General features: G+C 42.5%; 1 protein-coding gene across 50 annotated transcripts in view; it reads left to right on the forward strand.

Annotated features, from left to right (window-relative positions):
• SORBS1 (sorbin and SH3 domain containing 1) overlaps positions 1-22,557 on the forward strand; it is a 254,503-nt gene extending 231,946 nt beyond the window's left edge. For 24 of the 50 annotated variants that reach the window (XM_064374070.1, XM_064374075.1, XM_064374083.1 and 21 more), the window contains 3 exons: positions 12,151-12,209; positions 15,746-15,858; positions 19,186-22,557. In XM_064374070.1, coding sequence (XP_064230140.1) covers positions 12,151-12,209; positions 15,746-15,858; positions 19,186-19,253 — 240 coding nt within the window. In that variant the 3' untranslated portion in view covers positions 19,254-22,557. Of the gene's footprint in view, positions 1-11,369; positions 11,430-12,018; positions 12,210-15,745; positions 15,859-19,185 lie in introns of all 50 variants that reach the window. The other 26 variants (XM_064374042.1, XM_064374041.1, XM_064374052.1 and 23 more) reach the window with 3 other exon arrangements.
• Positions 22,558-26,296: the final 3,739 nt, after the last annotated feature.

A 26,296-nucleotide genomic window follows, 5' to 3' on the forward strand; every position in this document is an offset into this window, starting at 1 on the left:
AACTTCCACCCCCAGGTTCAAGAGTCCTCTCACCTCAGCCTCCCCGAGTAGCTGGGACTACAGGCACATGCCACCATGCCCAGGTAATTTTTGTATTGTTTGGTAGAGACAGGGTTTCACCATGTTGGCCAGGCTGGTCTCAAACTCCTGACCTCAAGTGATCCTCCCACCTCGGCCTCCTGGGATTACAGGTGTGAGGCACCATGCTAGGCCAAGAAACAAATTAATAGACGAAAAGGCATACAGATTTATTTGATTATAGTTATATGTGAAATGGGATCCTTCAGAATGAAGACCCAACCACCCAATGGGGTGCAGGAGCTTATACCATCTTGAGGCTACAGAAGACTGGGGGCTCAGAGGATGACCAAAGACAGGTTATGGTGGTAAATCAGATTTAAGCAGCAAGACAGGTTATGGGAGGAGAAAAGTGAAGGCTTGACTGGCAAAAAGCGGGTCTTATTATGTAGATGAAAGCTCACAGGTAGCAGCCTCAGAGAGAATAGATGGTAAATGTTTCTTTTAGGCCTTTAAAGGTGTCAGACTGTCAGTTAATCTTTTCAAGATCTAGACAAAGGAAAACCTCAGAGAAATCCTGGCTGCATCAGTGCACTGATGCAGCCAGGATTTGTATTTGTATTTTCCTCTACATACAAATCTCCTGCACCAAAGACAGCTTTGCAGAGCTACCTCTTTTTGCTGGCTCTCTGACAGCTGTCTCAAAATATGTCAAAGAAATATATTTTGAAGTAAAATATTCTGATTTCCTTTAATGCCTTTCCTGACAGCCTCCCCTTCGCCTGCATGACTGGATTCAGTGCTCTGACTTTGTGCTGCCACAGCCCCTGCAGTGGTCTGGGCGAGCCTCTCTCTGCCTCCTTTGCTTGCCTGTGTTCCCATAGAGTATCAGTGCTCCAAGTGTGGGACCATGATACCTGATATGTGGAAGGCACTCAGTGAATATTTGCTGAATGAAAAAAAAAAAAAAAAAACACAGGTCACACATGGTGGCTTACACCTGTAATCCCAGCACTTTGGGAGGCTAAGGCAGGTGTGTCACTTGAGGTCAGGAGTCCGAGGCCCACCTGGCCAGCATGGCAAAACTCCATCTATTCAAAAAATACAAAAATCAGCTGGGTGTGGTGGTGCGCACCTGTAGTCCCAGCTACTTGGGAGGCTGAGGTGGGAGAATCGCTTGAACCCAGGAAGTGGAGGTTGCAGTGAGCAGAGATAGGGCCACTGCACTCCAGCCTGGGTGATAGAGCAAGACCCCGTCTCAAAAAAAGAGAAGACAAATAATGACTGACCCCAACTAAAGGATTTTAGGATCTCCACTGGGAGAGTAATACCTGTTCACAAATAATTATAATGCAAATAAGGAAAGAGAGTCATAAACAGTACACTCTGGAAGTTCAAGATGGGGAGAAATAATAAGCAACTGGGGAGGAAGGTGGTTACCTGGAGACTTCAGGAAAAAAATTGCTGGGCAGGGTGTCAGAGCCCCAGCATTGGGAGGTGGTTGACTTGAGTGTTGGTAAGAAGAATTGGCTGATAACGATATAGGTTTGAAGAAGGAAAGTTTATTAGAAAGAAAGAACGCTGAAAAAGGATGCAGCGCGGCAATCAGTGAGAGAGGACCAAGCGTGCTGTGGTGGATTTTCTTTGGGGGCCTTTAGGTGGGAGCTTAAGGGTAATTTGGACCATGCTAGCCACATAGTTCATGATAAATGATTACATCTGTAGATGTTTTGGTGCCTTAACGTCAGCAAGGGTTGCACAGTGAGTTTCGGCATGGCATTCCAGAGATGTGTAGAAATTCTAGTTACTTATAGTATTGGGGGGAAAGAAATCTGGAACCAGATGCCTGCTTTAAATGATAGGGAAGCCTAATTACTTCTAATTTTCCCAGATAAGGAATTTGACCTGTTTGATGGTCACCAGGTGGTTTTTGCTCCCTTCTAAATTTCTCAGATAAAGAATTTTTGCCTGCTAGATGGTGATTTTGCTCTCCTCAAAAAAGTAGCATTTAATCTGAACCTTAAAGAATAAGGTTTTCCCACAGGGGTACAGCAGGAGGGTGGCACTCAAGGCAGATAGCCCAAGCAAAGCCCCAGAGGTAGGACCATGAAAGGTGTACATGGAGAATGAAGCATTCCTGTTTGTTAAAACATGGGCTCTGAATGAAGAGACCGCCCCCCCGCCCCCAAACAGGCTTTGTGTGAGCAAATGGCTATTAATTCACCCCAGTGTGGGCGGGCTGAGTCCGAAAAGAGAGTCAGCAGAGGGTGGTGGGATAGGAGTTGGTTTTATAGCTTTGGGGTAGGCAGTGGAAAGTTACAGAAGTCACAGTTTAGGGTGGTTTTTGCAAACTGGGAGAGGGTCGTAGGGTCTGGCGTCACAAGGTTGTTCAAGGTCGGTTACAAAGTCCAATTGCCTTATCAGTTGAGGCAAGAATAAGGAACACTAGAGAATGTCTCAAGTTAATTAGGCACTGTAAGGGTTAATCATTCTTCCTCTTTTCATGGTCTTCCAGTTACTTCAGATTTTCTAATTCCTGGAGGCCCTCCAGAGGTGTACATGTGGGTCACAGGGGTTGCCATGGTGTCCATGGTGCCGTCAGTCAGCCTAAAAGACCTTACACTGGTTTGGGTGAGGCTTCTGGTGTCCACAGGTGACTAGAAAGAGGGGGGTTCTGGAGAAGCTTATGTCAGGAGTCACGGTGACCCTTTGAATCAGTCACCTGCCCACCTCCCTCAACTCTGCAAATGTGTGAACACTTCCTGTGAAATGGTTTGACTTTTGACTCCTGAACTGGTTTCACATTGGGTCAGTTGCTCGTGTTTTTAGGTGTGTTTTTTCTCTGAACAGCAGAAGAGGGTGAATGAAATTAATGCAAGGGTCTTCAGGGAAATCAGGGTGGGGTGGGAAGAGCACTAGATTGAGAGTCGGGTTCCCAAGTTCTAGCTCCAGCTCTGCTATTGGCTTGCCAAGTACCTTTGGTTGAGTCACTTCTCTTTTCTGACAGTGTCTCTGTCCATAAACAAAAGATTCAGATAAGAGAAACGCCATTCTTTTTAGGTTTGCTATCCTCTGATTAGGTGAAAATCCTGCATGAATTTCAGTTGAAATGAGAAAGAAGAACACACACAAAAGTTTAAGTCTGAGGTTTATTATCAACTTATAGACCTTCACGATGGAAAAATTGAAGTTTTTTCTTTTAATTTTTTTTTGATGGACAACTTAACTTATTGGATAAAAACATGCACATACAAAATGCCCAAGCATTCAGAATTATCAGCCAAGTTCTTGGATTTTCTTGGGCACAATTTTGGCCAATAACATTTAGAACAATCAAGAAAGTAGGCTGGGCATGGTGGCTCACGCCTGTAATCCCAGGACTTTGGGAGGCCAATGTGGGCAGATCACTTGAGGCTAGGAGTTTGAGACCAGCCTGGCCAAGATGGTGAAACCCTGTCTCTAAAAGAAATAGAAAAATTAGCCAGGTGTGGTGGTGCACATCTGTAATCCCAACTACTCAGGAAGCTGAGGCATGAGACTTGCTTAATCCCAGGAGATGGAAGTTGCAGTGAGCCAAGATCATGCCACTGCACTCCAGCCTGGGTGACAGAGCGAGACTCTGTCTCAATAAATATAAAAAAATTAAAAAAAAAGGTAAACAAAGAAAAGGAAAGTAAGGGGGACAGGTCCAAAGGTAGTAAGTTATCTCAATTCATTGTTCACAGTCAGTTATAGATCAAACTGATTGTTTCATTAAAAAAAAGAAAAAGAAAGTGAAGGGAAGATCATCTTGAAAATCCCATCATTTATTTACATGATCAAATATTTACTGAGTTGCTCCATGACAGAAGCACTATTTGCTGACTGGCATCCGGCCTTGGTTTTTAAGAGTTTTTACAATTTGTGAGAGTACCTCTTAAAATTTTTGAATTAAAAAGAATATTTAGAGACCTTCTACTCCAGTCACTGATAACTTTTTCTGGATCATGGAACCTTTGAGAATCTGAGATCAGCTGAGGACTCTTGGCCAGTAGTTTGGTGAAGAGGGTGACACATAGTTGTCATTGTTTCAAGAGGCCCTCACCCGAGTCCATCTGTGAGTTCTCCCAAGAGTCCACAGACCACCAGGTTAAGAACCTACAGTCTTTCACAGTGAGATGAGAAACCCACGGCCTGAGGAAAGTGACCAAACTTTTGTGATGTCAGTTTGGTTCCTAAAGGGAAGGAAGCTAAGCAAATAAAATCTCAGTATACAAGAAAGCTATGTGTCCTCAAAGCCTGTGTCTAAGAGGCATGAGAATAGACTATAGACTTAGAGAAAGGAGAGGAGGGAACATGACTCAACTGAAGACAGAAAGATGTGACTTCAGAGGGAACACTTCTCAACACAAGGAAACTAGGTGAGTTTCCAGAAAGCTAAGAAGAGAGGCATAGGCCTGCCTTGAGGATGGCAATCAGAAATAGAAGAGGAAGCATGTGATGTAGCAAGAAAAAAAATAAATTTCAGATGTTAAGATACTCAAATTAATATAGGAAACATCTTCCTTTGACTCACTCAGAAGGGAAATCTCTAAATAGAAGATTACGGGGTGGGGAGAGACGTTGGCTGCAGTACTTACAAAAATAAGCAGCAGGTATTCTCTCCACACTAACGGTAGGGAACCGGCTGGGCATGGTGGCTCAAACCTATAATCCTAACACTTTCGGAGCCCAACATAGGAGGATCTCTTGAGCCCAGGAGTTTGAGACCAGCCTGGGCAGCATAAGGAGACTATGTCTCTACAAAAATAAAAACGTCAGCCAGACATGGTGGCGAGTGCCTGTGGTTCCAGCTACTTGGGAAGCTAGATGGGAAGTTTGCTTGGGTTTGGGAGGTCAAGGCTACAGTGAGCCATGATCACACCACTGTACTCTAGTCTGGACAACACAGTGAGAGTGAGACCCTGTCTCAAAAAAAAAAAAAAAAAAAAAGATAAGGAAGTAAGACCCAGAGCTAAAGTGTCTGCCCTTATAAAGGTGTAAGGAGAATGGTGCATGCATGTCAGTAGAAAGTCCCAGCCACAGGGTATTGGACAAATTAAGGTGACCTGTTGGTCAGCATCTCTCTCTAGCTCCTCTGATGTCTTCCTCTGGCAGAGCACAAACCTCAAAGTTGAAGTATGGTGGAATGCATAGACCTTGGAGTCTGAGAGACGGAGGTCCCAATACTAACTGTTCACATTCCCAACTCAGACACATCAGGTCTTAGTTTTCTCATTTGTAAAATGAGGTAAATGTTGACCACCTTCTTGAGTTCTGAGAATTAAATGAAATATAATAGAGATGAAAGCAGCTAGTGCAGAGCATGTAATGGGACCATAAATACTTGTGTGATGTTGAGGTACCAGGGAAATGAAACTAAAGTAGTTTACTTTATCCACCTTAGCCTGTTCCACCTAAGAGAGAAAAATGGGGGGAAAAGAGAAGAAAGTAGAGAATGGGAAAACTATTGTACTTTGGGTTACGCAAATCTAGAATTTAGAAAATTTGGAATTTGTGCTTCCCAAATTAGTCTCTTCTACCTTCAGTGTAAAGTTATACACTATTCTTGGAAAGCCTTTGGTTTCTTCACACTTGACTATGTACCTGCCATTACTCCCCTTACTATTTTATGAAAGAAAGAGAAGACTTTATGATACTCTACGAAGAGAAGGCAATAAGTGTAGTATTGTAATCAGATTCAAATTACTGCAAAGTTAATGTGTTGTCTAGGGAGTCATTTGCTAGGAGATAAAATCTAGGTGATAAGCAATTGAACTAGTTGCTTGTAATTAATTTTATATTTAAGCTGTGATCTTTTTCTCAGTAAACTCAATAAGATAACTCAGTGGAATCAGAGGCTGTTTTGAGGGTGCTCTGGTGGTTTCCTGGAGCTGAAACCCAGGAGACTGAATTGTTTGGGACTTTCTACTCCTCTAGCAGAGTTTGCCCATCAGTAGGTGCAAATCTTCTACCACTATCCTGGGGCAATCATTTGGGATACTTCCAGAAGTGAGCACTACATCTGTATCTAGAGGCTGCAGTCAAAAGCCTTGCCCCACCCAGTCTTCAGTAAGCAGTGAGTAGAGTGCTGCCTCTGTTAAGCCAAGTCGGCCGTACCCACTTCTACTTCTTAACCCATAGGACAGGCACATTGCAATCATAGAGCATTAGAGCCAAAAGAGACGTTTATGTAAATTATGTCCAATCCTCTTATGTATTTTAGAACCTGAAGTCCTAAGAAGTTAAGCATTTTGTTCACAAGTAATCAATTAGTATAGAGCATGGCCTGGAACCCAGATTTTCTCACTATCCCGCTGGGAGGTCAGGGTAGGTCATCAGAAAGATGGGGTGGGGTCTGAGAAGACTCAGGGTATGAGACGACTAGAGGAATCCCATCTCTGTGAGACTCAGGCAGGTTAGGGGAGCAGCAGAGCCTTGTGCTATTTCTAGAGGGGATTTGGGGCCATAGAGAAGTTGAGTTTCTCTGTCCTGTCCACATCTTCAGGACTTCCTGCTGTTCTATAGCCTATGTGCAATTTATTTGGGCCCACAAGGACTTGGCACACACTCAAAGCTGGAAGAGGATGCTTAGTAACTCTGCGGTAGTGCCAGGCGTTCTGTGGATCCAGAGGGATTAACAGCTCCAGGGAGGCTAAGATCTGATTTCTCGAGGATTTCTGTGAACTGAAAGTAGAAGGGCAATAGCAAGGACACATGCAAGGTCACCCACTTGGGGAGGATGAAGCAAGCACTCCAGGCCAGGAGAGGCGACTTGTGTACAAATACGGAAGAAAGCACTTTCTGGATCAAGGACTGTCACCTGCTTACTATTAATGGTGGAAAGGAGGGGAGTGCAGTGTGTGTTGTGTGTGTGTGTGGGTATATGCAGGCATGCACTGGGCTGGTTGTTTTTATGAACATGTGAAAAACTGGAATGAATCACCAGAGTCGGAAATGTCCTTAGCATGAGATAATATTCCCTTTATTCTTAACCTTAGATGAAGTCCTTGTTAGAACTTGCATCTTCTCTTAGGCTTAAATAAGGGCAGATGCTAAGGACCTGGGGAGGGTTCAGAGCAGCACTGTCTAGTAGAAATATAATGTGAGCCACATGTGTGGTTTTAAAATGTGCTAGTAGACACAGTAAAGTGGAACAACTGAAATTAATTTTAATATATTATAACCTAATATATCTAAAAATTATTACTGAGATTTTACATTCTTTATTTTGTACTAATTTTTTGAAATCCAGTGTATATTTTCATACATAGTACATTTCACTTCATATCTGCGACATCTGAAGTGTCCAACAACCAGCTGTGGCTACTGGCTACCATCATGGACAGGATATGTCCAGAAGAAGCACCGTATAAAGCTGTAAAGTGATTAGAAAATGGGGACAGGAAAATAAAAAAAAATACCTAGAGGGGGAAAAAAATCTGAGGATAAGCAGCCTTCAAAATGAAGGGCTGATTCTTGTGATGGATAGTAATGGTTTCCATTTCCACTAGGTTCTACTCCCATGCCATGTCTTCATCCCCTGAAAAAAACTGGTTTACATTTCAGTTATATGTGCTATTTCACTTAAATCTAAACAGAGAGAAATTGAGTCTTAACTAATAGAATAAATGTTTATCTTGCCTTCTTCCTTCATTTATTCAACAAACCCTGAGTGAGGTACTCAGTCATCCCTACCTCTCAGGAATGGGGTTGTTCATACTATACAGATGTTAAAGCTATGGTGATGATGATCCTTAGCTTTGGGTATGGCCTGAGACCAAGGAAGGTACAAGGTGGGCCTCAGTATCCCATCCTTTCCAGTACTGAAGTTCACAGTTAATGATCAGACACTATCACTGTGTACCATATCTTTTATATAAGGAAATACCTTTGAACACCTTGAGTAAAAAGTATGCAAGAAGGGAATGATAGATAGTGCCTGTTTTCAGATGAGGCAGAAATTGGGTGTTGCTATCATAGTTACACAAGCAATCTAATCATGACCCAAGAGGGAGGTGGCAGGTGGTATATGGAGATTAGACATCAAAGGGCTCAGCTCTCACACTGCCTTGTGCAAACCTCACAAGGTCAGCTCCCAGCCACCTGGCAAAGGCCTGATGTTCTGAGACATTGTAGAAGAAGCATGAGATGGCCCCTTTAGTTTTATCTCTTCCTTTACTCCTGTCAGAATCCAAGGTGACTTGTTTGAGTGACTGCAGTTTAGAAGGGGTTTGGAGAACTTGAAGATGCTTCCCAAAAGGACAAGAGAGTATAGACGTGGGGCTGAGTGTGGTGGCTCATGCCTGTAATCCCAGCACTTTGGGAGGCCAAGGTGGGCAGATCATTTGAGGTTAAGAGTTTGAGACCAGCCTGACCAACATGGTGAAACTCTGTCTCTACTAAAACTATAAAATTAGCTGGGTGTGGTGGCCTTTACCTGTAATCCCAGCTACTTGGGAGGCTGAGGCAGGAGAATTGCTTGAACCTGAAAAGCAGAGGTTGTAGTGAGCTCAGATTGTGCCACTGCACTCCAGCCTGGGTGACAGAGCAGGACGCCTCAAAAAAAAAAAAAAAAAAAATTGTTGCCTGGGCTGGAACTTCTCTGAGCCTTAAATTCCTTATTCTGCACTCCTGAAGTCAGAAGGTTAGTGCAAAAGTCAAATATGTAATGGACCTATATGTGCTTATAAAATATCAAGTTCTTTTTAATATATCTGATTCACTGATCCTATTTTCAGCACCAAATTATTTGCTAGACAATTGATTCCAGTCACTCCTTTGGGATGAATGAAGTTGATCGAAGGATGCTAGGTTTCTGTAAGCTATGGATCTTGCCAGGAGATTGTTTACATCCTCTCTTTTATACCACATTTGACCTGAGGTCATGAGGCCGCCATGGAATTTGGAAATACTTTGTTTTTTATGAGCACATTTGTTTTCATGAGGTGTGACCCTGACCACCGGTCTTGGGATGCTGTAGCCAAAGAATCTCAACGTGGGGCAGTTGAGGTCCACTGCACCCTTGCTGCCTAAAGTTGGTCTGTGAACCAGCAGCGTCTGCACTACCAAGTAGAAATGCAGAATTTCACAATATAGCCCAGGTGTATCATGTCAGAATCTACATTTTAACAGGATCCCAAATGATAGCTGCATGCATTAAAGTTTAAGAAGCATGGCTCTACAATATCCCAATTAGTCATAGTCCACAGCAACCTCAGGTTAAACAGCTGCCGTGGCAGGCAACTCATTTCCTCTTGAGGCAGCCCCTTGTATTGCTGGACTATTCAAAAGTTCTCCCATCTGTCAAGTTGAAATCTGCATGTTATTGTCACCCACTCAAAGTGCCCAGAATAAGTTTCTTTCTTCTGAAAGCCCACATAGAAGGTGCTTGGAAATGTCCATTTCTTTCCTTTGTGATATGGACACCTTAATCCAGAGGCAGTGAGTGGAGGGTGGGTGGTGAGTGGAACCACAGAAGGTCAGCTCCCAGTCACCTGGCAAAGACCTAACATCCAGAGTCATTGTAGAAGAAGCATGTCATGGCCCCTTTAGTTCTGTCTCTTCCTTCACTCCTGTCAGAGTACAAGGTGACTGGTTTGAGTGACTGCACTTTGGAAGGGGTTTGGAGAACCTGAAGAGGCCTCCCGAAAGGACTGGGGTATTGTGGAGATGCCTGCCATGGAAGTTAGTCCTGCAGGGTGTGCTATTGAACGAGGACATTTACAGTAGAGATGAACAGGAGGGGGTGGTCTGGTGGAGTGGAAAGAGCAGCCAAGCCGCTTTACCTCTTACTGGCTGTGTGATGTTGAGGAATGCACGAAACCCCTCTGAGCATCAGCTTCCTGGGTTTTTTAAGAAAGCAGTGATAAACCCTGTCCTGCCTGACTCCAGGGTTTCTGAGGGACTCACTGAAGATGAGTTCAGTGAGCACACTGATAAGGTAGAAGATGGTCTGAGGATGAAAGACAAGGTCAGGTGGGACAATAGATGAAGCCAGGAGACAAGCGTACCACTGACTTGCTGTGTGACCTCAGGGAGGCTCTCACTCTGTCTGTGTCTCTCTGTGAAACAGTAGGTCATAAACAAAAGATTTCTAAGTGCCTGTCTAGAAGGCCCTGGAGCTGTGGCCTACTGCTTTTTTTTTTTTTTTTTTTTTTTTTTTCTGAGACAGGGTCTTGTTTTGTCACCCAGGCTGGAGGGCAGTGGTGCAATCATGGCTCACTGCAGCCTCAATCTCCTGGGCTTAGTTGATCCCAAGGAGCTGGGACTGCAGGTGTATGCTGCCACACCCAGGTAATTTTTGTATTTTTTGCAGAGACGGGGTTTTGCCATGTTGCCCAGATTGGTCTCCAACTCGCAAGCTCAATCAGTCCTCCCGCCTTGACCTCCCAAAGTGCTGGGATTACAGGCATCAGCCACCATGCTGGGCTGGCCTGTTGCTATTATTGCATGTTACCTGGAAGATTTTTTTCAAGGATGGCTCTTCAAAGTATTTATTTAGGAAAACTTCCTAGAGCTTGGAATTGAATCCTCTCTGGGGGACATAGTTCCAAACATTCTTCCAGTGAAGGCTTGGCCCCTGCAATGGAAGCCCCACTCAAAAGGCAGGTCTGCTTGGCCATGTTTGCACCTGTGTTTCTATGTCAGCATGTGGTACCTGGGTTGGTAAGTGAAGAGTGACAGTTTGGTCACACACAGTCCTATTTCTGGAAGCAAGTTCGGTCCTACAAGCTATCTGAAGTCATCTCATACCTCACCGGAGTATGTCATGTGCAGATTTTCCAGGGGAATGGTCTTGGTTGATACTTCATATATTGCCAAGGAAGTTCTCAAAAATGTTATCCCCTGTTTCAGTTTTTATAAGTTCTGAAATATAGCAGACCTGATCGTTCTATGAGCTTGCTCTTCCCGAAGGAGCTTCCGGTCAATAAAATAACCTAAGCTGGCTTTGAGTTCAGCAGCCTCCCCTAGATGCTTACTAGCTGAGTGTGAGAGGACCAATGTGTGCGGAGGGACATGGCTAAGATGGCCTTTCTGTGTCTCTCTCCTGCCACTCTGGGGACCCTGTGTTGTTCATCCTCACCTCAATGCAGCCATGTTTCCAATTTCCCATTTCATTTCCTGGATGCTTGCTTCTAACTCTACATTTGCATTTTCTTCTGTGCGCCCACCGTGTTGTTGTGGAGACTTGGTGGCCATAGGCCGCCAGTATCCAGTGTCATCCAAGCGTGATGGTGTGGTACGTGGATTTGCTCATGCTTTTATTTTGAATCCTTTCCAATGTGACATCTGCTAAAATGTCTCCCTTATAATTTGCTTGGTGATCACAGCTTTCTCATCATTCATTGAGAGCAGGACCTGATCTCACAGAATCTGAAAAGAGCTATGTGGTAAGATGCCTGTTGAATAAGACTGCAGCTTTTCTGAAGAGAATCCTTACTGATCCTTCTAGAATCTAGACTAGAGTGATGCCTGGTTAACCCACAGAACCATTATTTACAAGAATTCTGTGGCTGTTGTAGTAGAGCGAGATGTTAGGCCACTCCCTTACCCCCAACCCCTGGAAAAAAGCAGAGGAGTTTAGAGACAATATTTCTACTCTGCCTATATGTGGGATTAAATTAATATATTAGTGCATGATTGGGGATACATACTTGCATTTCTACCCTAAAGTATTACATTTGTAACAGTTACTCACTAATTACAGGCTTGTATGCTGCTGCCTTTTTTTTTTTTTAATATTCATACTAAATTCCAAATTCTTCTGTATCTTACCTGTTTTTCCATGCTTACGCCTGGATCCCTCCTGCACTCCACTACTGGAATATCTATTTTTTTAACCTGGATCTTCAACTCTGTTTTCTCCCTGGACTTATGTGCTTCGTCTGGAATGTTACATCTCTTCCTCTCTTTCTTTTTTTTTGTCCCCATGTTGACTGTTTTATTGGGGTTTCTGGATATCTCGGGGCCACCTCACAGGAAGCGGTTTGCAATGAGATCATAAACATTGCCGAAAAATCTGTTCATTACTGCAGCACTGTTTCTCATCCCCTTGACTTTCATCACAAGGTATCCCCTTCTGACAATAAATCATCTTTAATCATTTCTCAGCAACCTCAAGCCCAGCAGCGAAGAGTCACCCCCGACAGGAGTCAAACTTCACAAGATTTGTAAGTATTCCTGGTGAACTTCGATTCTCATGTTCTCAGTGGACTGTTGGTTTTAGAAAGTGGGTCACTGGCTGAATATGGGGCAAATATCGTTTGCGGGAATGAGTGAATTACTCCCTTGTTCTCTGCTGAGGATTTCTAATGAAGGCCATATTCCCCATCTGCCAAGGTGAAAACAGGTGGCAGGTGAATAAAGGCTGTCATAGACTTCTGGGAGAGAGGCAGGTAAAGCTTAACTGCTGTAGAATGGCAAGTGAGAGCTGTGCTGACTGGTTTCATTTCTAGTGTAGTGGGAACGTAGAGGAAGGAACAGTTAATTCTGATCAGCCATGAATGAAATGGTTGCTTCATTTATTCATAAAAAAATTATTGGATACCTCCTGTGTTTTAAGCACATAGGAAAAAACTGTGCACAGAGAAAGAGAGATTTGAACCAAGCATTGAAAGACAAATTGGATTCTGAGAGCTAGAAAAGGGAGGAATATGTCTTCCCAGAGGAGAGGACCACATATACAAAGGGACAGAATGGGTGGTATTTGGAGAACTTGAAGAGGCATGTGTAGCTGCTGTGTATGGTTCATGGAACAGATAGAGATGAAGCTCAGAGGTGGGGTGGGACCAGATGGCAGATTCCAGAATGCAGTTGAAGTAAGTTTAGATTTTATTCTGCAGGTACTAGGGAGCTACTGAAGATTTTTGAAGTAAGAACATATTGATCAATTTTGTAATAGGGAGATAACTCTGATGACAGAGTGGAGGGTAGATTTCATAGACCAGGGACAAAGATGTGTGTTAGGAAACATCAATCCAGCTAAGAAGCCATGAGGGCCTGAGCCAGGACAAAGCAGGCATTCTGTAACCACGGAAGTGCATATGATTACCAATGGAGATACAGGTAAAGAAGCCTAGCCAGCCGCAAAGACTGGGAAGGGGCAGCAAGAGATGCCGGCAAGGGTCTAAAGATGTTCACTTTCACAGAACAGCTGCAGCATCTGGTCAGCAGTGTCACCTGCCCCAAGAGGCCACGGGTGGGAAATGAGAAATGTCCAGCAGGCGTTTTCCATGGTGACTGGAAAAGTCACTGTGACTTCTGATGTGGCAGTGTTAGTGTTAGTAGACTTGGCGGCAGGTGCTGTTAGGAAGGGTCGATGGTGAGTGGAAGGCGGTCGAGGGGGGGCTACAGATAAAGGGAATAGTAGAGACAGGAGGTGTTTTTAGGGTGCAGAGACAAGCACATTTGTACCAGAGGAGAATGCCAACTAATGCAGATAAGATATAAGTGAAGGAAGAGCCTAGGAAGGGGGTTCAACATGGCCTGGAGAAGGGACCCTTCTTTCCTCTCATGTGGAAGCAGGGGCAGGAAGGTGAGTGAAGGCACAGAAACTGAAATCTGAGGGGAGAAGATTAAGGTGCTACCCACAGCAAATTTCCATCTCCAGAAGTCAGGGCAGAGTGAGAGCTCTCTTGGCTGAGTGTGAGGCACCAGGATTGACAGGATTGCTGGGGAAGGGACCCCATGGGACAGTGTCCTGAGGAGTATGAGGTTCATTCCAAATTAGAGCTGACTGGGGGACCCAAGCAGCAAGAGTGTGGGACTTTGTCCATTTTGTCTCCACTGTCTGGGAGTGAAAACAGAGAAGCAGATATTGGAGTTATTTCCCAGAGCTGAGGCTGGCAAAGCCGCCATGGTGGGAATTAAAGGGCCCAGGCATTCTAAGAAGCTGGCAATGGCATATATGGGGAGGCCAGCAGGGGAATCCAAATTGAGTAGGAGACAGAAGGCAAACACAGAAACATGAAAGCAAAAAAGTATTTACCAATTATAATTAATCAATCTGCATCTCTTAATTCCTCATTTGAGATCTTCCTTCTGGCAACCAGATCCATCCACCAAATTATCAATGTATTTGGATAAATATGAAGAGTGAAGTTGTCCCTCTGGTTTTAGCAGAGCAGAATGAACATCTTGTTTTTGGGAACTGACTCCACTTGCCTGTTTCTAGTCTCTCTTGCTTGCACACTGGAATTCATTGACATCTGCTAGAAATGGTGGATGATTGGCTCATTTACAGTTTTGCCTGCTACTGTTGTGTCTCAAAATAGTAAACAGAGTTGTGAAGTTGGTGCATAGTAGGTGCCTCTTATGTATTTGTTGAAGAAATAAATAAATAAATAAAAACAAAGCATTTCCTTGATACCAAAGCAGGGATCAGATTTCATCACAAGCAGTCCAGCTGTCTCCAGTGGCTATTAGAGCAGACAAAGCAGCACAGACCCAATGCCTTAGGCCAGCTAGCAAGTAAATAAAAATCTTGCCCTCAATTGCTCACTGGAATAGAAAAAAGCAAAAAGCTTTCAAGGGTTTCAGGAAAATGACATCCACATTTAAAAGCAGTAAATGAAATGTGTTTAGGCATGTAAAGAAACTCAAGATAGTTTTGCTAAACAGTGAGGAAATTGGAATGTACTTTTAATAGCCATATATATAGCTATTATATATATATTATATATGGCCATTATACACACACACTTTTTTTTTAAAACTAGTGTTTTATGTTCTCCATATGTATGACCAGACTGTGATGTCTCTGGGCCTAAGTAATTTCTGATTATGCTTGATAATTTATATATATTGTCCTATATTAAGGAAAAGGCTTGGTTTACTTTAAAGCAGGGGTCACCAACCCCCAGGCATTACCAACTGTGCTCTGCCTCCTGTCAGATCAGTGCATTAGATTCTCATAGGAGCATGAGCCCTATTGTGAACTGCACATATGAGGGATCTAGGTTATACCCTCCTTGTGAGAATCTAATGTCCCAATAGCTTCATCCTGAAACCATCCCCCCTGCCCCACACCGTCTGTGGAAAAATTGTCTCCTGTGGAACCAGTCCCTGGTGCCTAAAAGTTTGGGAACCACTGCTTTAAAGGCAGAGGTCAGGGTAGAGTAGCGGGTGTTCTAGATAAAACGGCTTGGGTATGGTAACCAAATGAAACTAAGAGGCTGGGCATAGTGGCTCACGCCTGTAATCCCAGCACTTTGGGAGACCGAGGCAGGCAGATCACGAGGTCAGCAGTTCAAGGCCAGCCTGGCTGACATGGCAAAACCCCATCTCTATCAAAAATACAAAAACTAGCCAGGCATGTGGTGAGCACCTATAATCCCAGCTACTTAGGAGGCTGAGGCAGGAGAGTCACTTGAACCCAGGAGGCGGAGGCTGCAGTGAGCCGAGATCATGTCACTGCGCTCCAGCCTGGGTGACAAGAGGAGTCTCAAAAAAAAAAAAAAAGAAACTAAGAGGACTGATCATGGCTTGTCAGAAGTTCTCCATCCCTCAGTCTTAATTAACTTATATGTGGAATGCATCTCCCCAAATGCTAAGTTATTAGGGAAACAGTCAATAAAATACTTTTATCCCCACTGATAAGTAGGAAACTCTACTGAAATGTTGATTGAACTTGTAATGAAGTTTAAAAATTTATTATTTAATTCTGTCAACCTTTGAGTCACTTAATATTCATTTTTCTCATATATAGATTTAGCTATCAAGCATTATATAGCTATATACCACAGAATGATGATGAGTTGGAACTCCGAGATGGAGACATTGTTGATGTCATGGAAAAATGTGACGATGGATGGTTTGTTGGTAAGAATCTCATCATGCTTTTCTTACTAGTTGTGTATTGAAGGAATAACAGGGGGATATGAGTCATGCAAAAAGCAAAGCAATCTTCTCTGCACAGAAAGAAGAGGCTTCTCCGCTTTTTATGACCTCAGGAAGGCTGGGCTGCCAGTCTGTGTTGCTCTTATGATGGTGTGGATGTTGCTTATGTTGGACCTGAAACCAAATCTGCTGCACAGAAGAGCAGTTGTCAAATTTATTAATTGGGTTTCCATTGATATTTATGTTGTGCATGTATCTAGTTTGCATTTTTAAATTTTATTTTTAAAACTCTTATGAAATAACGCAAAAAAGTTTAGACTGAGCCTATGTCTCTTACCATGAAACTCAGGCATATGTGTAGATGTTCTAAAGACCTTATTTACTCCAGCCTTTCAATAATATTAATCAAAGCAGCCTGCTTAATTAATGGATTTGCCTTTACAAGAAGGAGAAAGATCAACATTTATTGAGATTCTGTTACAAATAAGACACTGTATTTGACATGCTTTTATTGACATTCTCTCAACAAACAACCCAGTAAGATGAGAATTATCCTCATTTATCAGATTCAAAAACTGAGGCCCAAAGAAGTTAAGTAACTATGCCAAGATCACCAAGGTAGCAAAGAATGAGGCCAAGATTTGAACTCAGGCTACCCATCTCTCCTGAAATCTGTGTTCTTTCTGCTCAGGCATGAATATAATGTTGGGAGACACTAACCTACTCTTTGCCTCAATTTCTCCCTATACAAGTGGCTTTACCTTTATCATCTTTCTAAAGACCAGCTCTCCCCTGATTTTTCTGGCAAAGCTTTGCTAAAGCAAAGTAATATCTGGACTGGAGTGGTGAGGACAGCAAGACCTCAACGTGAATAAGTCAAAAAGATTTGCCTTGTCCTCACCAGCCTCTTAGAGAATGACCCCATCCTCCCAAGGTCCCCAGAAGGCTATGGCTCTCACTACCTTGAGTCATTCTGTTCAGTAGAAAGTCAGGTCTGAGAAGTCAGTGACCACTCTAGTGCAATGCAATCCAATAGAAATGCAATGTAAGCCATGTATGAAATTTAAAATTTTCTAGAAGCCATATTTTTATGGCTTTAAAAAGAGCTGCATGCGGTGGCTCATGCTTGTAATCCCAATTCTGAGGTCAGGAGTTGGAGACCAGCCTGACCAACATGAAGAAACCCCATCTCTACTAAAAATATAAAGTTAGCCAGGGGTGGTGGCGCATGCCTGTAATTCCAGCTACTCGGAAGGCTGAGGCAGGAGAATCCCTTGAACTCAGGAGGCAGAGGTTGTGGTGAGCTGAGATCGTGCCCTTCCATTCCAGCCTGGGCAACAAGAACGAAACTCCGTCTCAAAAAATGAAGAAGTGGCCGGGCGCGGTGGCTCACGCCTGTAATCCCAGCACTTTGGGAGGCCGAGGCGGGTGGATCACGAGGTCAAGAGATCGAGACCATCCTGGTCAACAAGGTGAAACCCCGTCTCTACTAAAAATACAAAAATTAGCTGGGCATGGTGGCGCGCACCTGTAATCCCAGATACTCGGGAGGCTGAGGCAGGAGAATTGCCTGAACCCAGGAGGCGGAGGTTGCGGTGAGCCGAGATCGCGTCATTGCACTCCAGCCTGGGTAACAAGAGCGAAATTCCGTTTCAAAAAAAAAAAATGAAGAAGTAAAAAGAAACCAGTGAAATTAATTCTAATGTGTTTTGTAAACCCAGTGTATTCAAACTGCTATCATTTGAACATATAATCAGTATTAAAAATTGTTAGTGAGTTATTTTACATACATCTTTTCATACCAAGTCTTTGAAACCCAATGTATGTTTTATAGTTACAGCACAGCTCATTTCAGACTATCTACATTTCAAGTGCTCAGTAGTCACATGTGGCTATCATTTTAGAGAGTGCAGCCCTAGTATGCACTAGTTGTTAAACTCTTTCAGGAATATTTATTTTTTTATGGGAACTTAGGTGTGGGAAGGAGCACTCGTTCTCTAATGGAGGCATCACCCAGGCTGAAGTACAGTGGCATGAACTCGGCTAACTGCAAGTTCTGCCTCCTGAGTTCAAGTGATTCTCCTGCCTTAGCCTCCCGAGTAGCTGGGACTATAGGCCTGCATCACCACGCCTGGCTAATTTTTGTATTTTTAATGGAGATGGGGTTCTACCATGTTGGCCAGCCTGGTCTCGAACTCCTGACCTCAAGTGATCTGCCTGCCTCGGCCTCCCAAAGTGTTGGGATTGCAGGCGTGAGCTACCATGCCCAGCCTCTTCAGTCACTTTGAAAAGTAGCCTTTTCAAACTACAAATAAAGCAGCCCAGCAGAACTCACCTTTATCATCCATAAGGAAAGATGCTAACTAGCTATGTGGGCCAAGGCAAGTTTCTTATTGTGTCTGGACCCTACCATCTCAGTTCTCTAACCTTCTTGGCCATTCTCCATAGGAGTTCAATTAGATGTTTTAGGTGTCCTAAGCTTTAACATATTTTTTTAGCTTAGAAGTTTGACTTTGGGTAGTAATTCCAACCCACTGGTAGTGGCTGCTTGAGATGCCATGTACAACAGGATTCCAAAGCCAAGTCTAAGCCAGTTAAGATAAGGGTGTAATGATCAAATTGGGATGTCTGCTAAAGAGAGGATAATGATGACACAACATATATCTGCCATTCCTGCTTTAGAGAGAGAATCCCAAGGGAAGGAACTAGATTAAGGATCAGCAGTTCTGCATGTGGAGCAGCCCAGGAAGGGCTTTGTTCCCAGATGGCTCAGCGCTCCTGGCTTAGCAGGAGCCCTAACAAGACTGGTATCAAAGACAGGGACTCCGTTGGGAGCTTAGGCACAAGCTCAATAGGAATGTCCTTTTGATGGGGCTTTTAGAAACTGCACAGTTTAGAAAATCTGAATCCCATGTGTCATCTTATGTCAGATAAATGTATGAATTTCTCCACAAAGCAGAAGTGTTGGAAAGAGCAATGGACTGGGAGGCAGAAGACCTGGGTTTAGATTCTGCCTCTCATACTTACTAAGCGGTGGGACCTCAGACATGTTACTTCCTCTCTCTGAACCTGGGTTCCTCCTTCTGAAAAACAGGAGTATTAGAAATACTTGCATTGCTTACCACCCAGTATTATTTGGCAGGCTAAGTGAGATAAGATAGGGGAAAGGACTTTGGAAACCATATGGTATTCTCTAAGCTGCAAGACTGTTACCAAGGGGCGTTTGAGCAGAAATCTGCAATGTGCTCTCTCAACTCACGTGAGTGGGTCTTCTCATGTTTTATATGTGTGTGTGTGTTTTTTTTATAGGTACTTCAAGGAGGACAAGGCAGTTTGGTACTTTTCCAGGCAACTATGTAAAACCTTTGTATCTATAAGAAGACTGAAAACCATGGAGATTATTTTTATTGGAGGATGAAGCATCATTCATGAACTGCTCTTTTTAGTTGAGTCAGTAGGAAAATTAATACAGTGGATAAAGTAAGAAGCAAAGACAGGGACAGAGAAGTGTTGTGTTTAAAGCCCAAGCCTGTCTAAGGTTACTGTATATTAGACAGGGCCGAACTAGTGTGCTGAGCAAAAAGAATTGAGGTAAATTGTATTTACTTAGTCACTTCTGGGAGCCACTCCAGCCTTTTCCCCTCCCCTCCACCTCTTGGGTAATCTGACCTGAAGCATAGTCCAGGAGCAGAGTTAGTCAGAAATGCCTCCTGCTGCCCCAGCCTTAGAGAGCCTCCCATCTCAAAGAAATTATTAAGCCTGAAGGCTTCAAGCCTAAGAATGCACCAAGACCCCCAGCCTACATCTCCTAGCTCCCCTGGAGCCGGCTGATCCTCTAACACTGCTGGAGGTCAGTCTGGGCTGCCTAGGCTGTCCCTTGACAAAGGTGGAGTCCCCCAAACTGCCCAACACCAAATCCTCACTCAACTTGCTGAGGCGTGGATGGAGAAATGGAGGCAAAACTTGCGCTCCCGATGCATTCAGCTTGAGGTGCAGCACTGCCATTGACTGCCCTGGTGTTCAGATAGAAAAGTACACAAGGTTTGCCCATGAGAACTGGGGAGCAGATGGCCAAGCAGATAGGTTACCAAGTGTATTTCCTGTGATTAAGTCAGGAAGCGCTGTAGCTCTCGAGGCCACTGAATGGTCCATTCTTTTCCCACATCCCTGGCTTTTATAAATGTTATCTTCAAGACAGTGCGCCTGCACTTATCAGAGCACTGTGGCTCACTTTTCTTTTCTGGCTTATGTTTGTCTGGGACAGTTTGGAATTGGGAGGCCTATTCTCATAGAAAATCAAAACGATGTTCAACAATTAATTTAACATTCACCAACTTACGCTGGCTGGGGGGACACTGATAAGCAAGACATGCCCTGGCTTTGCCGTGGCTCCAGATCTACTCCCTGTGGGAGTTCAAGGATCACACAAAATGTAGTAATCAGGGTTGTGAATTTGAGTACACCCTGGCAAGGCTTCCCTTCAGACTGAAGCAGCAATTCTGCCACTACCAGCAGCAACCAGGATGTCTGTCAGGGGGGTTGTTTCAGGAGAGAGAGGCCCCTGTGATGCCTGGAGTGCTTGGTCACAACTCTGTCCAGTTCAAGGATGTTTATTGGCCTCTCTCTTAAACCCCTTAATGAGACAAATACAGAAATGGCCCATTCCCTGCCTACTAGAAACTCAGAGGTGATTGGGGAGACAGACACAGGAAAAAGAGCATAATTAAGAGAGACTGTGATATGTGCTAAGAAGGGTGTGAGGGAGGAAGAGATGAATTTTCCCTGGAGGGATCCTAGAAAGCATTGTCATATTTCTGTCTCCATTAGCTCACTTTTAAACAACTAGGATGCTGGAAGAACCTTTGTCTGAGGGTAGTTCATAGCTGGAAATACTTGGAATGTTTTCCAGAGTCTCCAAATTCTCGTCTTCCCCACAGATACACATCCAAGTTCACAAATAGGAGTAGCAATTCTAGGAGATAGGGGTGTGTACAGGAACCCCTGGCTGTCTGCATATAGCTCACAATTACCCCAGGACCATTGTCCCAAAGTCTAGAGTCTTTACAGGTAGGCGAAATTTATTTTCAATACCTGTACTTCAGCTGCTGTCACAAATACCCATCTTAGGATCCCACCAGCCTCCCACCTCCCACCAGACAGCCACAGCACCCTCACTTTCTCCCTATTGTTCTTTCAAATTCTTTTCTCAGGAAAGAAGGTGCCACTAGTGCATTCACACTAAGGTGTAAATGATTGACAGTAGGAATGTGTTACCTCTTCCCACAGACAATTGTTTTTAAGTAGGACAGAGCAGGGCCTTTTGGGAATCCCAATGGAAAAGGCTATGGAACCGGAGGAGGTGAACTTTCTGGGTAGAAGGAGACTTCCTGATTTTCCTTAAGATCCAGTAAGAGTAAGACCTATTGCTTTGGAAGGTCTGCTCCACCATCTAAGAGCACTGTTTTTTTTTTGTTTGTTTGTTTTTTTACGGTCTCTGAGGGAATATAGTAAAAATGCATATGCACGTGCAGTTTGCGCGGCAGCATTTCACTTGTTTTGGAATGTATTGGCTAATGTGTTTCCTGGTCTTTCTTAGACGCAAACCATTAACAACACTATCTTATCGAATAGTTTTTTTGAGGGGTGCTTCTTGATTAGGTAGGTAGTTTTGAACATGTCTTTAAATACAGCTAGAAAATAAAACCAATTTGTAAAGCCACATTTGCATATGATGCCAGCCTCACGCATTTGTATATCTCCACAAATTCGGGTATGCCTCACCAATTTGCCCGTCTTTAATAAAATCATGTGTTAAAATTTGCATCACTTCGCCTTCCTATGTATGATGAAACAAGAAACAGAAGTTTCCAATTGCTCCTTTGTCTTCAGACATTTAGTAATATAAAGTACCTATTTTTATGCTGAAATGTTTATACAGGTTTATTAATAGCAAGTGCAACTCACTGGTGGCATGCCTTGCAACACATTTTGATATATTAGCCATGCTTCCGGGTAAAGGCAAGCCCCAAACTCCTTATCTTTTGCAGTCTCTCTGGGATCGGTAAAAAAAAAAAAAAAAAAAAAAAAAAGTCATGTGCTTAAGAAGTGGGACTGTAAATATGTATATTTAACTTTGTATAGCCCATGTACCTACCTTGTATAGAAATATAATTTTAAAAATTTGAATGGAAGGGGGGTAAAGTAAGGAAGTCATGAAGTTTTTTTGCATTTTTATTTAAATGAAGGAATTCCAAATAACTCACCCACAGATTTTTAACACAAAAATAGCCATTGTAAAGTGTTAAAATTTACAATAATTATTCTACTGGGGAGGGAAGGTAACTATAATCTCAGTTATAGTTTTGTTGTTTTTTTAATTTCATTATTTTGGTTTTTTTTTGTTTCTTTGCAGTCCTATTTATCTGCAGTCATATTAAGTCCTATTGCTAGAATAGGTTACTACCAAAAAGATTATATTCTGAAAGAAAAATAACTGACATTATATATAACCAATTAATTTAAAGTATTGCCATTTAAATTACACACTGAGAGCATGTACTATGCAGACATAGATTTTTCTGTTCATTTATTTTTCTTCATTGCAGTGGACTGATAGATGTGTTGAATTACTACATTTGCTGTACATATTATTTAATAAACTTTATTCAGAATTGCGTGGCATATGTTTGTTCTGGTCATTCATTGTTTCTTCCTTTGCCAAGCTTCTCAAATGAGACTTAAATTCACTGCCTCAATTTCTCATACCCTTCTTTCCATTCTTAATAATTTACCATCTGCCTTCTATCACCTCCTTGACGACACCACTTATTATTATTATTTTTTTTTGAGATGGAGTTTCACTCTTGTTGCTCAGGCTGGAATTCAATGGTGCAATCTTGGCTCACCGCAACCGCTGCCTCCCAGGTTCAAGCAATTCTCCTGCTTCAGCCTCCTAAGTAGCTGGGATTACAGGCATGCACTACCATGCTTGGCTAATTTTGTATTTTTAGTAGAAACAGGGTTTCTCCATATTGGTCAGGCTGGTCACAAACTCTCAACCTCAGGTGATCCATCCCCCTCGGCCTCCCAAAGTGCTGGGATTACAGATGTGAACCACCGCACTTGGCCCCATTTTACCATTATTTCTAAAATATGTTTTTATTTATTATGGTAACAAAAGTAATGCACAAATGTCTTTAAAAACAAAAGTAAAACATTTTAAATTATGTATAATGAGTCTTGATTTGCTCCACAAAACATGGGTATGGGAAATGACACAGCACTTCATTTTTCTTTCTTTTTTTTTTAAATTTATTTATTTTACTTTAGGTGCATACTATATCTGGCATTTATCCCCATGTTATCCCTCCCCACCCTTCCTCCCCACCACCCACTGTCTCTCCCCTACCCCCCACCAACTGCCCCCCAGTGTGTGCTGCTCCTCTCCCTGAGTCCATGTGTTCTCATTGTTCAACACCCACTTATAAGTGAGAACACACGGTGTTTGGCTTTCTGTTCTTGTGTCATTTTGCTGAGAATGATGGTTTCCAGATTCATCCAAGTCCCTACAAAGGACACTAACTCATCATTTTTTATGGCTGTGTAGTATTCCATGGTGTATATGTACCACATTTTCTTTGTCCAGTCTATCATTGATGGGCATTTGGGTTGGTTCCAGGTCTTTGCTATTGTGCACAGGGCTGCAATGAATATACATGTGCAAGCATCTTTATAGTAGAATGATTTATAGTTCTTTGGGTATATACTCAGTAATGGGATTGCTGGGTCAAATGGGATTTCTATTTGTAGATCCTTGAGAAATCACCACACTGTCTTCCACAATGGTTGAACTAATTTACACTCCCACCAACAGTGTAAAAGTGTTCCTATTTCTCCACATCCTCTCCAGCATCTGTTATCTCCAGATTTCTTAATGATCGCCATTCTAACTGGTGTGAGATGGTATCTCTATGTGGTTTTGATTTGCATTTCTCTAATGACCAGTGATGATGAGCATTTTTTCATATGTTTGTTGGCCTCATATATGTCTTCTTTTGTAAAGTGTCTGTTCATATACTTCACCCACTTTTGAATGGGGTTGTTTGTATTTTTATTGTATATATGTTTTAGTTCTTTGTAGATTCTGGATATTAGCCCTTTGTCAGATGAATAGATTGCAAACTTTTTTTCCCATTCTGTTGGTTGCCGATTCACTCTAATGATGGTTTCTTTTGCTGTACAGAAGCTCTGAATTTTAATTAGATCCCATTTGTCTATATTGGCTTTTATTGCCATTGCTTTTGGTGTTTTAGTCATGAAGTCCTTGCCTATGCCTATGTCCTGGATGGTTTTGCCTACATTTTCTTCTAGTGTTTTTATGGTATTAGGTTTTATGTTTAAATCTTTGATTTAAAATTAAATTATAAATCTTTAATTTATAATTAAATCTTTAATCCATCTTTAATTTTAGTGGAAGGTGACACAGGTAGGGGTCCAGTTTCTGCTTTCTGCACTTTGCTAGCCAGTTTTCCCAACACCATTTATTAAGCATGGAGTCCTTTCCCCATTGCTTGTTTTTGTCAGGTTTATCAAATATCAGATGGTTGTAGATGTGTGGTGTTGCTTCTGGGGCCTCTGTTCTGTTCCATTGGTCTATGTCTCTGCTTTGGTACCAGTATCATGCTGTTTTAATTACTGTAGCCTTGTAGTATAGTTTGAAGTCCGGCAGTGTGATGCCTCCGACTTTGTTCTTTTTGCTTAGGATTGTCTTGGCTATGCGGGGTCTTTTGTGATTCCATATGAAGTTTAAGGTTGTTTTTTCCAGTTCTGTGAACAAGGTCATTGGTAGCTTGATGGGGCTAGCATTGAATCTATAGATTACTTTAAGCAGTATGGCCATTTTCACAATATTAATTCTTCCTAACCATGAGCATGGAATGTTTTTCCATCTGTTTCTGTCCTTTCTTATTTCGTTGAGCAGTGGTTTGTAGTTCTCCTTGAAGAGGTCCTTTACATCCTTTGTTAGTTGTATTCCTAGGTATTTTATTCTCTTTGTAGCAATTGTGAATGGGAGTTTGCTCTTGATTTGGCTCTCTGTTTGTCTGTTATTGGTATATAGGAATGCTTGTGATTTCTGCACATTGATTTTGTATCCTAAGACTAAAAAAAGAAAAGGGAGAAGAATCAAATAGATGCAATAAAAAACGATAAAGGGGATATCACCACTGATCCCACAGAAATACGAACTACCATCAGAGATTACTACAAACAGCTCTATTCACATAAACCAGTAAACCAGGAAGAAATGGATAAATTCCTAGATACTTGTACTCTACCAAGACTAAACCAGGAGGAAGCTGAAACCCTGAATAGACCAATAACAAGGGCTGAAGTAGAGGCAGCAATTAATAGCCTACCAACCAGAAAAAGTCCAGGTCCAGACAGGTTCACAGCCGAATTCTACCAGACATACAAAGAGGAGCTGGTTCCATTCCTTCTGAAACTGTATCAAACAATAAAAAAGGAGAGAATCCTCCCTAACTCATTTTATGAGACCAACATCATCCTGATACCAAAACCAGACAGGGACTCAACTAAAAAAGAAAACTTCAGGCGACTATCCATGATGAACATTGACGCAAAAATCTTCAATAAAATACCGGCAAACAGATTGCAACAGCACATCAAGAAGCTTATCCATCATGACCGAGTACGCTTTATCCTGGGGATGCAAGGCTGGTTCAACATATGCAAATCCATAAATGTAATCCATCACATAAACAGAACCAAAGACAAAAACCACATGATTATCTCAATAGATGCAGAGAAGGCCTTTGACAAAATTCAACAGCCCTTCATGCTAAAAACTCTGAATAAACTAGGTATTGACGGAACGTATCATAAAATAATAAAAGCTATAGATGACAAACCTACAGCCAATATCATACTGAACAGGCAAAAGCTGCAAGAATTCCCTTTGAAATCTGACAACAGACAAGGATGCCCTCTCTCACCACTCCTATTCACTATAGTATTGGAAGTTCTAGCTGGAGCAATCAGGCAAGGAAAAGAAATAAAGGGTATCAATTAGGAAAGGAGGAAGTCAAACTGTCTCTATTTGCAGATGACATGATTGTATATCTAGAAGACCACATCGTCTGAGCCCAAAATCTTCTCAAATTGATAAGCACTTCATTTTTCTAAATCAAATTAATCTGGCTTGCCTGGTTCGGTGGCCACACCTGTAATCCCAGCACTTTGAGAGGCTGAGGCAGATGGATCATGAGGTCAGGAGTTCAAGACCAGCATGGCCAAGATGGTGAAACCCCATCTCTACTGAAAATACAAAAATTAGCTGGGCATAGTGGTGGGCCTCAAACATGTCTGGGAAAGGGGTCTAATAGTCTCTTCTTTCAAGGGT

This window comes from Aotus nancymaae, unplaced genomic scaffold (genome assembly GCF_030222135.1).
Source record: "Aotus nancymaae isolate 86718 unplaced genomic scaffold, 86718_ANA_hifiasm-v0.15.2.pri h1tg000010l, whole genome shotgun sequence".
Classification (NCBI taxonomy): Eukaryota; Metazoa; Chordata; class Mammalia; order Primates; family Aotidae; genus Aotus; species Aotus nancymaae.